Source organism: Varanus komodoensis, unplaced genomic scaffold, assembly GCF_004798865.1.
Source record: "Varanus komodoensis strain SLA01 unplaced genomic scaffold, ASM479886v1 scaffold164, whole genome shotgun sequence".
Taxonomy (NCBI): Eukaryota; Metazoa; Chordata; class Lepidosauria; order Squamata; family Varanidae; genus Varanus; species Varanus komodoensis.
Genome location: NW_025335483.1, coordinates 69,543 through 87,463, shown reverse-complemented (window position 1 = coordinate 87,463; position 17,921 = coordinate 69,543). Strand labels below are relative to the sequence as shown.

Sequence of the window (17,921 nt, the reverse complement as noted above, 5' to 3'; positions counted from 1 at the left end):
CTACCAGAATCATCCTTTTCTCTTTTTTCAAAAGTCCAAGAATGACCCATCTTTGCCTTAAACTGCTTTTCCTGATTTCTTTTTCCAGCTCTAAGAGGGGAGAATGATGAATATTTTATCAATGGGAAACTCTCCAACGATGCTTCTCGGCGCTTTGACATTGCTGGCACCACGTTCCACTACAAGCGCTCACAGGGCGACCTGGAATCTTTCGAGGCCTTGGGTCCAACTAACATCACCCTCATCGTCATGGTTGGTTCCATCCCTGAGCCAAAATGTCTTTTGGAGGAGAGGAAGGGAATGTGGAGAAAGCTTCAAAAGTTGTTGGGGGTGGGGTACCCTCTTTGCACAAGGTAATGGAGAGAGGTCTGAGAAATGGATTTGTAGTGTGATGCTTGATAGACTAAGATTGCCTCAGTGACTATCACAAGAAATACTGCCCATAATTCTAAGGGGTTCCATTTACCTTCAGTGATCTTATTGCAACTGATTGGTTACATAGGCCAATGTTCTCCTGTCCAGTGTGTGATCCCTGATTGGCTGGGATGCATTTATCATTTTTGTGTTTGTTCAAAATTATTTTTATGCCATGTCTAAGGGTGAAATTTGAGGAATGATGCAACTAAAGTGATGCTATTACAGAACAGGGCCTGTAATACTTGAAAAAAAAATTTCTTTCCCAAGTTCCCGGGGAGCTTCTTCCAGCACTGAAATCTGCTTGTCTATTTGGTGTTGGGGAGAGATACTTCAGCTCTGTACCTCTAATTTTGCAACGTTGCTCTCTGTAGGTCTTTGTGCGGGAAGAGCTGCAGAAGATCCGATATAAGTTCAATGCGCCCATCGCTCGCCGTTCTGTGGCCCAGTACTTGTGGCAGTACGTCTCATGGACAAAATGTTCAGCCATCTGTGCTGGAGGTGAGGATGTTTATAGTGGAGATGACAGATGGGATGCTGGAGGGGAGATGAAGTTCAGATAACAAGGTTGCATTGGATGGCCAAGGTTTGGCTGGTGTGACTTGAAGAATAACATCGTGTCCAGTAGAGTCTACGCCTCTCCAAAAACATTTCTTGGTCTCCTCCTTTCAGTCTAGAAAAACACTGCTGATTTGCAGAATTTTCTCCAAATATTCTCCACCATTATTGTGTTTGGTATGCCCTGGAAAGGCACTTGGTCTGCAGCATTGCAGTGGAGTTGAACTGATGGCCAAGTTACCTAAATGACTAGTAGGTGCTTGTGAGCTGTTCTTGCAATAGCCAAAGCAAAGCACCATCAAAAATCTTGGGGTAAGGGGAGCACACGGATCGTGCTTCTGCCCCTGCGGAATGGGGAGCCCCACACTTAAGAAATACTTGCAGAATTTAGCAGGATTCTCTCTCAGGTTCTCTGCCCACAAAAATGGGGTAGGCATAGAAGAGAAATTGGTTTGTTTCATGTTTTAATGTGGACTTGCCTAATTTTGCACTTTTGAACTAACAGGTGAACAAAAACGCAGCCTTTGACATTCGCTCTTCCTCAAATTGTGCAGTGGAGTTGTCTTATCAAAGCATGCCTAACAAAAGCTGTGTACTAGAAGGTCCACACACACCTTAGCAAAAATAATGTTAGAATCCAGTGCATTAGGATAGTTTTTACAAAATGTGTAAGGCAGGATTGCAGACATTGCACAAATTTTATGTGCCCTGAAAGAATCTGAACTTAAATTTAAAATGTTCTCAAAGTCTGAAGATGTTGTTGTTGTTGTTATTAATTTCATTTATGTATTGCCCAATAACTGAAGCCTTGTGAGTGCTTAACAGCAAGTTATAGAATACAATAAAATGCAATGTAAAACACACATGAAGTAGAAGCTACATAACATTTCCATCTAAAATTAAAAGCAAAATTTAAAACAATTTGAACAGAAAAAAAAAGTTTGATGCTGCCAGACCTGTTATAAGAAAAAGCAGCTGACGTAAGCCCCATGTATGGCATTAAAAGCTACTGAATTCCTCAGCACAGATGGCAGTCTAAACCTGGTGTTGAAGGGTAATAGAATCCATGCTATGGAGAGCTCATTCCATAATTAGGGGGCTGTCACCAAGAAGGCTCCTCTCCCCCCGCTGTTGGAGATGCTACTTGGAGGAAGGGAGCTGTTGGCTTCCTGCTATATCAAGTCTTTGTAAGTAAAAATATATAGGAATGCAACCATTTTATGACTGGAAAAAGGAGAAATGCAGCGATACCAGCACTAGCAGATCCATCCATTCCTAAAAGTAGGGCCACGACACTGATTTCTGGGCATGCAGAGGGGCTGAGACTTTCACATAGATCATTTGATAAAGTCATTTCTTTCTCTGAGGGCCTCGGGGCACTATGCATCGTTGTTCCACTGCTGTCTTTCCTCTCACAACAATCCTGCAGGTAGCCAAGTTCAGACCGTTGTATGCAGGAACCAGGCTGACAGTTCCACCGTCTTCAACCATTTCTGCAGCCCGGAGACGAAGCTCCCGGAAAGGCAGAGACTGTGCAACACTGAGCCCTGTCCGCCGAGGTGCGTTTCACCCCTTCCCACCTTCTGTGGGGTGGAACCTGGGTGCAGATGTTATACAGAAGTGGAGGCCTGGAGCCTGATCTTGGGGGACATGTGCCCAATTTGGCCAAGAGCAGAAGGACACCCTTGGATTTTAAACTGGCATTTCAGTGGACAGATTCCTTGTGGTTGTTCTTATTAAGTGTTGTGGTTAGACTGTGTTGTGGTTGTGCTGTTGTATTGTTATTTATTTTAATGATTGTAAGCCGTCCCGAGATGCCATGCATATAAGGGACGGCATACAAAAGTTTTAAATAAGTAAAATAAATAAATAAATAAATAAATACTAGGAAAGGACACAAGGGAGAGAGAGAAATAGCTGGGGGGAAACTGAGGCAGAGCCTGGAAAGGGAGAGTTGATGGAAGGAAAGGGGCAGGGATATGTAGCCCAAAGGAAACCTGGAGCAAAATGAAGGAAGAATGAAGTATAGGCGAGAGAGAGAAAGAAATCCCAGCTCTGGACTCCAACATGGCCAGATGCATCCAAGGCTTTGAAGCAAGAGTGAGAATCCATTTCTCAGACCTCTTTGTCTCCCTTCCTGGTGCAAAGGAAGGGGGAAGCCCGGCCAATTTAGGCTGAGCAGGATCTCAAAGTCCCTGCGGAGTTCAGTGAGACAAAGGCGATGCACCAGGCCCCTGGGTTCATTGTGCGTTTCTCAGAGTCCATCGTGCCTCCTTGCTCCCCGCCGCATGTCTCCCTCAGCTGGGTGATCGGGAACTGGTCCAAGTGCAGCCGGAGCTGCAACCAGGGCGTGCGCACCCGGAGCGTCAGCTGCCGGCGCAAGGTCTCCACCGTGGAGGAGAGGGTTCTGGACGACACGTCCTGCAGCCTCCCGCGCCCGCCTGTGCTGGAGCCCTGCAACAACCAGACGTGTCCCCCGGAATGGATCGCCCTGGATTGGTCGGAGGTGCGTACTTGGTTGCTGCCCATGCGGCGTCAGCAGTGTTCTGAACCCTTCTTGTGGAGTGTAGGATTGGGACCTCTCCCTGTCAGTGGCCGTTATTCAGGGGGCTAAATTGTGTGTGTGTGTGGTGGGGGAGGCAAGGATAGCTCAGGTAAGAAAATGCAGCCACCGGCAACACGGGAGGCCTCGGGCTTGCATGCCCCTTTTGTGAGTTTCCTGGAGGCATTGTGTGAGGGGTGGGGGTTTCAGTGCTGGTCCAGGGGCCAGGGAGAACTGGCTTCTAGTCTCTGCTTGGCCATAAGCTCAATGGGGAACGTTGGGCCAGTCTACCTCACAGGGCTGTTTGTGTGGCTAAAATGGAGCTTTGTTAACTTATCTTGAGTAAGAGAAAAAGGGCTGGGTAGAAATGCAGTGTCATGATAATCAGGCTGCCCACTGGGACAAAAAGGATGCTGGACTAGCTGCAACTTGCCTTTGATCTGCCAAGGTTCTTCTTCTGCCGGGGTCCTTCCTGTGTCCTCATCTCACTGCTGAGGTGATTCCACGGTGCACAAAAGCATACACACCCTTTAAAAAAAAATCTGTGCCTCTCTTCTTCTACAAGTCTTGGAAGCCTGTGTCTGAAGAACCCTCCCCTGAGTACAGGTAGTCTCTGTTGTGAGCCAGGAGTTCCCTCCCCAGCAAGACAGACTCCCCAGCTCTTCTTGTAAGCGTCTTTGTCCTACATAGAAGTCCCGAAGCATACACAAAGTGAGATGTTGAACCCTCTCTGCCCCCAAAGCTTTGCTGTTGAACCCTTTGGGGCCTGTCTTGGGAGGGAAAGGCACTGTGGAACCAGCGCACCTGCATTCTGCCCCCTCAGCCCCCAGTTGGGCCAGCCAGTGGCTGTGGCGATGGGCCCTCGGGTCCATCCTCAGGAGGTGGGCGCTCTCTCTCCGAGAGATTCCCCAACTCCGCATCTCCCTTGCTCTGGATGCTGCTGCTCTTCTCCCTCGTTCCCACCAGGCTCCGGGGGTGTCTTGAGCTACTTGCATCCAGAGCAGGCTCACATGGGTACTGCAAGACCAGGGCTGCAGTCCGTCGCAACAGCAATTCCGTTACCAGAGTCTGGTTTCGGTCAGCAGCCCCTGCCTCATTTCTGTGTCCAAGCAATCTGTTCCACAAAACAGGCCGGTTCTTGGGCACACCAGGGAATCTCACCAGAGCCCATGCACACATGACGGTCTTTGTCCTGACAGCTTCCTCCTGGCCTTAACATCCACCCTTCCTTGCAGTGCACCCCAAGCTGCGGGCCTGGCCTCCGCCACCGAATCGTCCTTTGCAAAAGCGGTGACCACGGCACCACCTTGCCAGCCTCTGCATGTCCGGAGAGCTCTAGGCCCCCCACCAGCATAAGGTGCAGCCTCCGGCGCTGTCCACCCCCACGGTGGGTCACTGGTGAATGGGGAGAGGTATGGAACCCCATCTCTTACTTTCCTCCAGCAATTCATGGTAGCAATTATTCCACAATGGGCCACTAGGGGGAGCTCTGGAGAAGAGCAGCCATATTGGTTTATCACCACCAGTGTTGGTGGGTGGGAAATACACGGATGGGAAGCCCAAGGAAGAATCTTCTTGGAAGCTGAAAGATCATTTAGATCCTGGCTGAAAGTTTGCAAATTGTGAATTTGCCTTTTTTAAAAAAATCAGACTTCTACTGTTTTTTTAAAGAGAGGCAAACCGGTCAAATTTGAGAAGCAGGGGAGGGACAAAGCCCTATAAAGCCCTAAATGGCTTAGGGCCTGGTTACCTGAAGGAGTGTCTCCTTCCATTTGTGTATGTCTGCCCCTTAAGATCTGGGGCGGAAGCCCTTCTCCTGAAGGAGATGGGGAGGGTGACTACCCAGAGCAGGGCCTTCTCTGTGGTGGTGCCCCAATTATGGAATTCGCTCCCCAGAGAGGTTCACCTGGTGCCATCACTTCATTCTTTTCAGCACAAGGCCAAAACTTTTTTTATTTCCCCAATGTTTTAAGACATGACTGTTTTAACTGGGGTTTTAGTATTAGTTTAATTTTTAGGATGCAGTGTTTTAATTTTTTTACATTTTGTATTGTTAAATCATCCCGAGACTTCAGTAATGGGACGGACTAGAAACAATTTTAGTAAATAAAATAAATAAATTCATCCTGCTCCTTTTGTGGCTGCCATCACTTGTTTGGGCTTGATGTCCCTCCAAGGGGTATTCTGGAGAAAACAAAATGTCAGCCACCCACAAAAAGGCAGGAAAATACTGCTGAGTCTCTAACCCCCCCTCCCCAATTTGGATGGCTTCAAAAGGGGATTGGTCAGATGCGTGAGGGAGGAGGCTCTCCGTGGCTACTAGCCTTGCTGGCCATGGGCTCCCTCCTTCCCCAGAGGCGGCCCACCTGCACGCACTCATCGCTGGGCGGGAGGAGGTCTTGCCCCCTTCCTGCTGGAGGGATCCTGTGTTCAGCTGGCTTGCCACTGCATGTACAGAGTGCTGGACTAGAGCAGACCTTGGCCCTGACCCAGCAGGGCTTTTCTTACATCCTTTCGGCCAGGGCGACTTATCTTATAATGTGAATGTGTTTTATTTTTTTAGTGTTTTATATTTTAACTGATGTTTTGTAAGCCGCCTCAAGGCTTCGGAGAATGGGGCGGCACAGAAATTTTTAAATAAATAAATAAATAAATAAAGTCCTTGTGTTCTCACGTGGACCAAGGTGGGAGGACTGGGGGAGGGAGGGAATGAAAAGATTGGTGCGGGGGCCAAAGGCGAAAGCTGAGAGAGGTTCCTTCCTGCTGAGCCTAGCCCATCCCTTCTGCATGTTCCTTGCTCTGTCCCGCAGTGCTCTGGGCAGTGCAGCTTCGGGCAGCAAAGGCGCTTGGTCCAGTGCGTGACCCACACCGGGCAGCCCTCCAGCGAGTGCGTGGACACCCTGAAGCCGTTGCCGATGCAGCAATGTGAAAGCAAGTGTCACGCGGGGCCGACAGAAACTCCTGAAGGTACCCGTGGTGAGGGGTGGTTCTTCATTTGCGTTGCACTCACGGAGAAGCAAGGTTTTTTCCACTGTGAAAGCAGATACTGAGGCTGTCTTGCAGCAGGGATGGGAGATGAAAGGTGCCTGCCCAGCCCTTAAGATCTGGGGCAAACGCCCTTCTCCAGGTGCTCTCCCTGACGGAGATTAGGAGGGTGGCTACCTGGAGCAGAGCCTTCTCTGCAGTGGCGCCCCAATTGTGGAATTCGCTCCCCAGAGAGGTCCACCTGGCACTGTCACTTCATTCTTTTTGGTGCCAGGCCAAAACCTTTTTATTTTCCTAACATTTTAAGACATTCCTAATGTTTTATTTTCCTAATGTTTTAACTGGGGTTTTATTGTTAGTTCAATTTTAGGATGCTGTGTTTATTTTTTTACATTTTGTATTGTTAAACCATCCCGAGACTTCAGGAGATGCTCTAGAAAGGTTTTATATAAAATAAAAACTTTGGCTCACATATTCATGAGTGCTTAGCTAAAGGGACACTTTCTATGCAATATGTGAATCAAAACTCAGCTATCTTCTCAGTTCACATTTTCCTGGATTTTGCAGTGGAGGACTTGAATTCAGGATATCGGTGTTTGGGGAAAGGGCACGCAAATATGTGAGTGTTGGTGTGAATGTCAAGATAGCATTCCGAATGGCATTATTTTAGGGAAATTGCTTGGGAAAACTTATCTTAAATAAAATCAGGTACCAAAAAGCATCTGTTTGGATGACTGAATGTAAATATATATTCCATTTTTCAAGCTTTTGAAAAAAAATCCAACGTATAGTTGGGAAAATTCTACAAGTTCAGGGACAGTGGGAATTAGAATGGGAAACATGAGAAATGGAAACAGACAAATATGTCTGTCTCTCTGGGTGGACCCAGAAATCATGGGGTGCTCAGTGCCCTCTGGCAGAACAGCCAAGTGGGCGAGGGACCTTTCAGAGCCGATGGCCAGAATTTGACAGGATGCGTGGAATTTATCAACTAATCACAACTTCCCATCCTCAAATCTCTCTCTCGTTCTCTCCTTCTCCCCGTTTCTTCTCCAGAATGCAAAGATGTGAACAAAGTCGCTTATTGCCCTTTGGTGCTGAAGTTTAAGTTCTGTAGCCGGACTTACTTCCGACAGATGTGTTGCAAAACCTGCCAGGGGCATTAGAACTCAGCGCTGAGAGAAAACTGGAAAGGCCCCGGAGGAGGGGCGGCCGGGCCACTTCCGAGAAGCCCCCCGCCGCCTTTTGCCCCACCATCGCCAACGAGTTCAAGCAGGTGCCCTGAGCCACGCGACTCCCAGGACCCTGCTGACCACGTGCCCCCCCCGTTCCCTGGGAAGCCCAGTGGGGCCACTGCAGCGGGTGCCAGGGGAGGGGGCAGGAGCACTTTGTCCATGGGCAGAGATGGGGGCATGGGTGCAGCGCAGCTGAGTGCATTACTTGAAACTCTGACCTTATTTATTTTCATAGCACAGCTGGGTACCACAATCACCGGCTGGCTGCCCTCCCACTGGGGTACCCCCTTACCCCACAGGGATGGGGGTGTCACCTGCACCCCACTGTGACTTTCCCCTAAAGGCAACACCTGGGATTTCCCGTGGCACTGTTGCCAGCCAGCCTTTGACGGGACTGTGGAGGGGGAAATGGTAAGGGAATTCGGACTCAGGAGGGCAAGAGGGGACAGAATGGAGCATCCAAAGCCAGGCTCAGCCCCTGGGATCTTTAGACAGAGCTCAGAAAGCCCTGGAGAGCGGCTGTTGATTAGCAACAACCTCACAGAACCAAATGCAGACCAGTGGTCTGACTGAATGCATAGGCACTTCCTAGGGTTCAATTTCTGTCCACGGTTTATCCAGAAACATCAGCACCAACACTTGATCTTTAGGGGGAAGGACCACAGCTGCATGTAGAAGTTTCCAAGTCCTGCTTCTGGCATGCCCAGGTAGGACTAGGGAAAAAGCCACTTCTGCATTCCCAGGGAGGAACTATAAGGAAGTCTAGGCAGTGCTTCATCATCCTCTCACAGTCTTTCGCATCCCGACTGGATTTCTTGCATCCCTTGAGCACAGTTGAGCTTCTAGGTTCTCACATGAGAAGAACCCAGTGGATGGATTCCTTCTGTTGATCAATTCCCGTGGATCAATTCCTGCAAATCATTAAGGGAGCATTGGAAATTAGCAGCCAAAATTCAGCTTTGGTGTGGGATAAGAAGATGCTGCATTTTAATTCAATGTTTTAAAAATCGCTTTGCTGGTGCTGGGGCCATCTCCCAAATTCAGCTTTTTCATATTTCGGCACTGCACATTTCCATGGCCTGCCTGACTGGCCAGTGTTTGAATGTGCAGTTTTCAATAACAAATTGTTGCTATCCTTGCAATATAACATCTCTAACTTTTTAAAAAATTCTAATTAATCAGGTGGAAATTTGGAAGGGTCGGTCTTGATTCAGATACGATGTCAGGATGTATTGAGTTTTTAATTTTGGGGAAGGGCTCCTTGAAGCAGCCTTCTGAGAATGCCCTTGTGAAAATCTTGGGTCAAAACGCTTTTGCATCCCTGGGTGGGAGAGAAATTAATCCAGCACTTACCCAATGATGAACTTTTGAACCACTACATGAACCCAAATTCAGCTATCCTTAGAAATGTGCACTTCTCTGAATTTTACAGTGCAGTTCTCAATTTAAAATCAGGACAGGAATCCATCTATTAGGGTCTGATCTGGTCAACCTGCAAGGAGACAGTGGTAAGCTCCAGCACCTTGGTGCTTTCTCCTGACGGCCATTTTAAAGTATGTGGCTTAAGTGCCAGGAAGGGGAGAGAAAGAGGCTGAGGGTCCCTGCCTCCTCCACTCCCCAGACCCCTGGCACTCCTTCCCACAGGAGGAAAATTCCATCCTGGAAGGGGGGCAGTTAGCACAGTTTTCCGGGGCAGCCTCCCAATCCCAGCTCTGAAAGTTCCCCATACAGCACCCATTCCTCTCGCCTTCCCCCTGGAATATGTCTGGGAGATGCTTGAAGTTGTGGGCACCAGGTTGGGGAAGCTTGGTCTAAACGTTCTATGGAATTTTGCTTATCTTGACAGAACATTTGTTGGTATCACTTGAAATTTCACCTGAGCGGGAACACCCAAATCTGGGTCAGATTTTTCCTTTCTATGAGATTTGGGAGCAGACCAGACACAATTATTCTTGAATCCCTCCCCCCCCACCCAGATGTTGTCCCAAAAAGAAATGTATCTTGCTCAAATGTGCTTTCGACTTCATAACAGGTGAAATTTGGGCACCTGCATTGACTTGTTGCTGCTTTTGTCATCTCTCAGTTACTACAGTTTGGGATGAATCTGAAAAGTTTTGGCAAGTTCCTGCTGAAAGAAAGCATTTTGTTCTGACACTTGTGGGCCAGGATGGTTTTCACAATTTCATATATAAATATTTACAGATATATTGTATTAATATTATTATTGCTATTATAGAAATTGTTTAAAAATCCTATTTCCAAGATGAGAGGGCGAAAGAAAGGGAGAGCGAGAGAGCGAGAGAGAGCGCAAGAGAGAATGAGAGAAATTACCGCATGGTTTTTATAATAAAGGACTACCTACCAGTTTGTTTGGTGTTTCTGAAGGAGCACTTTTATCTGACCAGTCAGAGATGGGAGAAAAGCACTCACCTCTCCGAAAGAACATCTTGCAGAAAATAGAACAGTTGCTATCTGTTGTTTCCTAGGGATAAACTTGCAGGAAGTAGATTTGGGGCAAAGGTTAGGAAAAGGGCCAAATGGGGAGAGACTTTGGGCAGTGGAACAGGAGGTGGGGGGCGGTTCAATGGGGGGATTAAATAAATTGTGTGTCAGGGGTCCTGTGACTGCAGGATGCTTGCATGGACGCATCAGGGTCAAACTCCATCCATGTAGGGTGATAGCTTACTGGAAAAGGAACCGGATCCCTCCCGCCTGCCTTGATTGTATCCTGGGGAGAGATGCTTATTTCTCCTCGGCAATCCTGCACCTTCAGCTCTGGTCGCCTGCGCTCTTGGCCTGTGGCTTCTTTCCAGTCTCCTTCAGCCCCTGTGCAAAGTTGAGCCCCAGCAAAATGGAAGCCCTTCTCTTCCACCAGAGAAATCATAGAATCATAGTTCTTCTGATACGTTGGACTACACCTCTCATCATTCCCAGCAAGCATAGAATCATAGAACTATAGAATAGTAGGGTTGGAAGGGGCCAGGAAGGCCATCGGGTCCAACCCCCTGCTGTTGCAGGACACCAAGTCACACAATCCCACTCAGGTGGCTGCCCAGTTTCTTTCTGGATGCCTCCAGTGTGGGAGGGCCCCCACCTCTCCAGGCAGCTGCTTCCACTGTCCTGTCGCTCTGACCATGAGGAAGCTTTTCCTGATGTCCGGCCTGAGTCTGGCTTGCGGCAGCTGGACTTGGTTATTCCACGTCATACATTCTGTTATCAGTGAGAAGAAACCTTGACCTTCCTCTCTGTGATAGCCTTTGAAGGACTTCTAGAGGGATGTCATGACCCCTGTCGGTCTTCTCTTCTCAAGGCTGAACAGGAAGGGCAAGTGCCAAGTTCTCTCAGTCTCTCCTCATAGGGCTTTCTTAGAATCCTAGAATAGTAGAGTTGGAAGGGACCCTGAAGGCCATCCAGTCCAACCCCCTGCTGTTGCAGGACACCAAGTCACACCATCCCACTCAGGTGGCTGCCCAGTTTCTTCTTGAATGTCTCTAATGTGGGAGAGCCCAGCACCTCTCTAGGAAGCTGGTTCCATTTAAAGCTATCTTTAATGAAATAACCATTTAAAATGGCCTTCGCTAAGCTGTTGTTCTGATACATTGGACTACACTTCTTATCATTCCCAGCAAGCACAGAATCATAGAACCATAGAATAGTAGAGTTGGAAGGGGCCAGGAAGGCCATGGGGTCCAGCCCCCTGCTGTTGCAGGACGCCAGTTCACACCATCCCACTCAGGTGGCCGCCCAGGTTCTTTTGGATTGTCTCCTGTGTGGGAGCGCCCACCGGGCAGCTGCTTCCACTGCTGTATTGCCCTGGCAGTGAGGAAGCTTTTCCTGATGTCCTGCCTGGATCTGGGTTGCCGCAACTTGAACTGATCATTCTGTGTCCTGCATTCTGGCATCTGCAAGAAGAGACCCTGCCCTTTCTCTTTGTGACAGCCTTGGAGGGACGTATAGAGGGACGTCATGTCCCCCCTCAGTTCGAGATCCATGGCCCTGCTGCCAAGGACTCCCAGGTCCTCCTGCAGGCTCTTAGGTGCTGCACAGTTTGACTGGAGCCGGTGCTGCCATTAAGCAGGGCTGATCTCATAGCTTCATGATGCAGAACCACTGACTTTGGTCCTTCCTTTCACTTCCCCTCTCTTAGAAGCGGCAAGGGACACCATGCAACAAACCCTCCCAGATGTTGTTCCGTGCATTTGTGGCTTGCTGCAGTCGACTGGAGCTGTGACTTTGCACAAACCCACCAGTGCGTTCTGTCTTGCTGTGCTCTGGTTGTGAGGGGCTCCTTCTCAAGCAGCCAGCTAAATCCCTGTCGCCATTCAGGACCGTGTCCAGCACAGTCATTCTTGGAGTGGGTTCAGCTTTGCTTAAAGTGCACAAGGGCCGCCCTCGTTTCCACCTACCCCATCGGCTGAACCTGAAGGAGGAAGTGAGGGAGAGCGCCGAGTCAGGGGTGGGGGGAAGGAGAGGAACTTCTTGTTGCACTTCTGCTGGGCTTCTGCTGTTGCAAATAACACCCGAGCCAGCACAGAGATCTCACCCCTGTGATCATGCCCACTGGTGGATCTCAGTGACTTAAGCTGGTGGCCCCTTTTACTGGTGGGGTGGTCTCAGCCAGGCTGGAGAGCAGGAGACAGGAGGAAGACCATGGTAAGTCTCAGCAGGGTGTGGGAAGCAGAGACAACTTTGCGTCCTGGTTTGACGGCCATCGCTGCTTGTGTGTGCAGCTTGGAAGCTTCGGTCCAGGTTGTGTCAGAAAAAGGTGGTGCACTTTCCATGGCTCGTACTGCACCCCTGAGCTGACTTGGAGAAAAAGCATGTTTTGGTTGCCTGGACTCATCAGCTGGGAGCTGAGAGAGTTGGTGTGGTTAAGAGTACAGGGCTAGGGCACCTGAGATCTGGGTTCGAGTTTGCCACTCAGCCATGGAGCTCCCTGGCCCTCACCTGGTCTACCTCACAAGGCTGCTGCTCTGAGGATAAGATTGAGAGGAGGAGAATGATGGAAGCTGCCTTGAGTTCCTTGAAAGGGTGGGATAGAAATATGAGGAAGAGGAAGAGGAAGGTTATACAAGTTGTGCTGGGTTTCTTGCCAGAATGAGTTGGGATAAATATAATAAATAGATAAAAAGATAAGGTAAGAGAAACCTGTTTAAGTGCCCCTAGGGAAGGACTGATTACGATGAAGAGAAAGCCAATGCCTGTTATTTTCTTCTGATGTTCTCGACCTGGTGTTTGAAAACACTTTTTTAAAGCAGAAAGATGGCAAAGAATAAAAGAGCCACTGAGCAGCACAGAACAAGTTAGAAATCAGATACAGAGTGTGCAGGTTTAACATCACTGCATGAAAACTCTGGAGTCTGTCTGTGTGTTTTTCTGTGTGGGTGAATTGCCAAAACTCTGAGATTAGACAGTCCTTCAGAACAGAGGGGGACACATGGCCACCATATGCCTGCGTAGCCACCTGCCTGCTTTCAACAGGCTGAGGTGAGGATCATCTTGTTTGGGTCAGTGTGGACACTCACCACAACCTGATTGCATGTTGGGAGAGTGCACAGAAAAGCAGGCAGTTGTGCCAATCCATACCCCCGTTTTCCCTCTCCTCTCTTCCCCAAGTGCACCTCACTTTTGTAAGGAAAAGCCTTTTAAATTCTGCATCCAGGACTGAGCTATCCCAAAATGCCTTGCATTACAACAAGGAGAAATATATGACCAAGGAAATCTCTTCCCCCAATTCATGCAGCTCCAGGGAGGACTGCAACTGAGCTCGGGGGGGGGGAGGGGGATGGAGAAGTTGAGGGGGTACCAGATGACCGCAGCATCTTGGTGAATTGAAAGGGTCCCAGCATCCCCCATGTGCTTTGCCTCCACTCTGCTCCTGGTTTGGTTGGGCATAAAACAACCAGCAATATTGGAAGCAGCAGCAGCAGCAGCTACAAACATGGTCTGAAAAGACACTGTGCTACCAGATAAAACATATTTGTTGAAAGAATCTAGTCCCCATGAGACGGTCAATCTCCATCGGGGCTGTACCCAAGGCGAGCGGAAAAGGGGATACATGAGTACTTGCCCAATTGTCCACAGCAGGTGGCAAAAGTTCCCTTAACTGGCTTTGCTTCTTTATCCTTCTGACCTGTTGTTTCACCTGCTTGCTTGCTCTTTGGGCCTCTGACTCTTGCTAAGACAACAGCAGTGCTGAGGAGGAGAGCAGGGGCGGCCACAGCCTCCCTGTTCCTGGCTTTCTGGTGGCCAAGCAAGCAAGCAAGCGCCTTTGTGAGGAGGAGGAGCAGCAAGAACAGATGGTGCCTGCAGTGGCAGGAAGAGAAACCCTCCCAGAAACTCTCCCACTGGGAGGGGACCCATGGAGGGAGTGTTGCCCACAGAGGGTGTGGTACCCATGGCCCTTTCTGCCCCTGTTCAAGCTGTAGCAAAGGGCTCTCCTAATGGGGTGCCCCTGCTCCACAGAAAGAACAAAATCAGACATCCCTGCATGCAGAAAAGAAGCATGCAATGAAAGCACGAGGCTGTGCCACATTTCTCTTTGGCATGCTATTTTTCTATGGGCGTGGAATGGGATGATTTATTCTATCTATCTGGCAAGGAACCCAGGGTGGAGTTATAGAACACTTCTCATCCTCTCATCCTTCTCGTCACAACTGCCCTGCAAGGTAGGTTAGGTTGAGAGGAAGTTGCTTGATGAAGCTACCCACTGAGTTACCCAGGTCTCTCGAGTCCCGGGGCAAAGTGCAAACAGCTGCACAACCCTGACTTTTACCACCTATACAGTCTTATTTAGCTGTTTACTCCAAACGTCCCCAAAATGATTCTGCTTGCTATCACTCTTGACTTGAACTACAAGCAGTGCATCTTCTTCCTGTCCCTGTACTCGTGAGTACAGGAAGTGCTGTTTTATCACACAGGTGAAACTCGCTAGCCAAACCTCCTGGCTTAAAGGAAGCAAAACCTGGGCAATGACTCATGCAGGGTTGCAATTTCAGGCCTCTTTGGCTGACAGTTTATTTTTTCCGAAAGGTGGGGTCAGGGTGTGTGTTTTGCAGCACCCAGATAATCTAGTCACCCGCATTGTACAGCACCATCGGTGAATCGGTTGCTTGAGGTTGGATCAGGTTGCCCCTTCCCTTTTTGACACAACATCCTGGGAGATGCAGACAGCTTTCTCAACTCCTTGCACACAGGCCCAGTTCCGCTTTCCCCCTTCCTTTAAATCAACATTCTTCAGGCCAATGTGCAAACCTCAGAGGAAGAAGTTTGTATATCCTGCAAGAATGGAAGGGTGTGGACACCCTCACAACTCAGTCCAGGCTTCTATGGAACCCTTTAGCCTTATAGATGAACCCACCATCTCCGTAACTCACAGGCTGTTTGGGTGCCTTGCTAACCATCCCTGACAACCCAGCCTCACTGGCTTTGCATGTGCCCCCCCCCCGCCCCATAACTTGAATATTGAAAATGGCGGCCACTCAAGGCCCACCAGGAAATTCACCCACAGTGGTTTCTTGTTACATGCGGATTGTATTTTTGAGTTTAAAGCTAAATTTCATATGTCCTCGGTGCCTCTGTTGACCAGGAAGGGTCCCTCTTTTTGGTCTCCCCCTGGCAATTTGATGCCCCCCTTCTATTCAGAGGGATAGTTAAGTTAGGAGATGGGCTGAATCCACAAAGGAAGCCACCACCTTGAACTTAGAAGAGTTGCACAGGGCTGTCGAGGACGGGACAATGTGGAGGGCTTTCATGTTCAAATAACAACACGTAAATTATTTTACTGGATTTCATGGTTTCACTGGCTTGGGTATATGCATATGCCTTCACATATTTCGAAACGGGGGAACTTGGCCCTGTTGAGTTTGAACTCCCTGCTCAGTCCACAAACTCCCTTTTGTCTGTCCCAAGGTAGCCCTACTGATTTCAGTTTCCCCCTGTTTTCCTTTCTCTGGGGTATACCTTGTATAGGTGTAGGTGGAAGTTTAAAACTTCAAGATTCTGCTCTGTCCCTGGGGTTTCTAGAAGCTTGATTTTGGAGTTGGGGGTGCTATCAAAAATACATAAATAAATGTATAGTTTTCCTAACTGACATTTGAGTAGATCAATTATAATGGAGGTGTAGGAAATGTTTTCCCCTTTAGATTTTAGACCAGGGAAAAAGTGTAGTTCTCAGAGAAGGTAGACCAGATATCCAAGAACTAATCCATTTGAAGCTGATCCCAAAAGAAGAGCCTGGTTCAAAAGTGTAAAGCTTTGTTAAGTCTCTAGTCCATTGTGCTATTAGATGCAGTTCTCTGTCCTTTTGCAAGTGTGCTGCCAGCGTTTTAGGTGCAAGTGCATATTCAAACAGGTGTTTTCTTTGTTGGGAGATGGCTGTTTCTTTTTTAGCAAGATCTGCATAGTCAAGGGATGAAAACCCTGCAATTATTTTATTTATAAAATAATTTATAATAATTATAAATTTATAATAATTATAAATAGATTTTATATAGATTTATACCCAGACTTTTTCTTACAAAGAACTCAGAACTGCTTCCATCTTTCTCCTCTTCCTGCTCTCAATCTTGTTCCCACCACAACAACCCTGTGAGGTAGGCTGGGCTGAGAGTCTGTGACTGGCCCAAAGTCACCCAGTCGGCCCCATGGCTGAGCGGGGACTCGAACCTGTGTCTCCTTTGTCCCAGACTTGCACTCTTAACCACGACGCTACCCTGCCTCTTAGCTTAAGGATCATTAAATGTACAGCTGCAGAGCGCTAAAGAGAGAATCAGAGGAATCTGGCTAGGGAATTGGAATCCTTGAATCCTGAAGTTCTGCCCACCACACAATTTGGGGTATCCATTATCCTCTGGTCCAGGTTTTAGGCTTTGGGGAAGAAAGTCTTTCTATCCATCCTAGCTGGCCCTCGTAAGATTTAAATTTTATATTTGTTTTATTTATCTATACTTCCATTTATGTGCCACCTACTACTGAAGTCTCAAGGTGGCTTACAATAAAAGATAAAATGCCTATAACAATAAATAGAGAATGAATCTCCATTATCAAAATTTAAAACCTAACTAAATCACAACAAAGCGAGCAGTGAGAAGGGGGACAGGATCGATTACTAAAAAGGATATTAACAAGAAACGTTTTTGCCTGGCACCAAAACAATAGTAGATGGAGCCAGGCCGATGTCCCAGGGGAGATTATTCCAGAGGCAGGGGGCAGCCACCGAGAAGGCCCTTCATCTGCCTCCCTCGAGGGATGGCACTTGCAAAAGGGCCCCCTGGCCTGATCTTAAAGGATGGCTTTTTTCGCCTCCTCCCCTCCAGTCCTTGTCCCTCTTGTGTCGAGTTTCAAATGCAGGTTGCAAACCAGAGGGGCAAGGACCATTGCAAGAACTATCTGGAAACTTCAGAGGCTGGGGTGCTAAGCCGAGGACCAGATAGGGCCAGACTATTCCCAGGCTGCAGTCCTGTTTCCAAGCCACTCCCTCTTTGGGGTGGTGGAATGCAAGAAGCGGGTGTGGGGGCCCTGCTTTGGAAATTAAAAAGGGGCTGGGTGGTGCCCTTAGTGGTCCTAAGCTGAGCTCGAGCCAGCACCGTGCTGCAGCTGCTGAAGGAGCTAATGCGCCCTTGGGCTGCATTAGGAGAAGCAGAGGGCTCGGCTCCCAGGAGGTGAAGCTTCCAGGCTGCCTGAGAGCAAGGAGTAAGGTGCACGGAGATGAGCAACACCTTTTAACAAGGGTGTGAGCAAGCGGGAGATGATAAAGGCAGGAGGGAGCAGGGGTTGCTGGCTGTGTGCTCCCTCCTTCACCAGTGGGGCCAGACCGGCTTCCCCTAATTGCTGAGGAGCTTGGGGAGGGGGAGATCTTGCACCCATCCTGATGGAGGGATCCTGGTTTGCCACCGTGTGTGTAGAGTCCTGGACTGGATAGATAAAGTGTCAGATCCAGCTGGACTTCTCTGATGATCATAGAATGCTGAGGGGTCTGGGGAACTGAATCCAGGAGATGATGTGGGGAGGTACATTTTGGCTGGATATTAGGAGAAACTTCCTAACAGTGAGGCATACTACATCATGGAACTGGCTGTCTTGGGATCTGGAGGGTTCTCTTTTGCTGGAAGCTTTCGAACAGGGGCTGAACAGCATGACAGAGCCTGCCCTGAAAAGAGGGGCTGGACTAGATGACCTCTCAACTT

The 17,921-nt window shown here is 48.6% G+C and overlaps 2 protein-coding genes across 2 annotated transcripts in view; both read left to right on the top strand.

Annotated features, from left to right (window-relative positions):
* ADAMTS10 (ADAM metallopeptidase with thrombospondin type 1 motif 10) overlaps positions 1 to 9,818 on the top strand; it is a 41,124-nt gene extending 31,306 nt beyond the window's left edge. The window contains exons 18-24 of the mRNA XM_044426178.1: positions 89 to 252; positions 789 to 915; positions 2,402 to 2,531; positions 3,274 to 3,478; positions 4,750 to 4,926; positions 6,325 to 6,481; positions 7,556 to 9,818. Coding sequence (XP_044282113.1) covers positions 89 to 252; positions 789 to 915; positions 2,402 to 2,531; positions 3,274 to 3,478; positions 4,750 to 4,926; positions 6,325 to 6,481; positions 7,556 to 7,665 — 1,070 coding nt within the window. The 3' untranslated portion in view covers positions 7,666 to 9,818. The remainder of the gene's footprint in view (positions 1 to 88; positions 253 to 788; positions 916 to 2,401; positions 2,532 to 3,273; positions 3,479 to 4,749; positions 4,927 to 6,324; positions 6,482 to 7,555) is intronic.
* Positions 9,819 to 12,227: 2,409 nt separating this feature from the next.
* The window catches only part of MYO1F (myosin IF), a 48,140-nt gene continuing 42,446 nt past the window's right edge, over positions 12,228 to 17,921 (top strand). Inside the window, exon 1 of the mRNA XM_044426175.1 lies at positions 12,228 to 12,387. Within this exon, the coding sequence (XP_044282110.1) occupies positions 12,385 to 12,387 (3 nt within the window). The 5' untranslated portion in view covers positions 12,228 to 12,384. The remainder of the gene's footprint in view (positions 12,388 to 17,921) is intronic.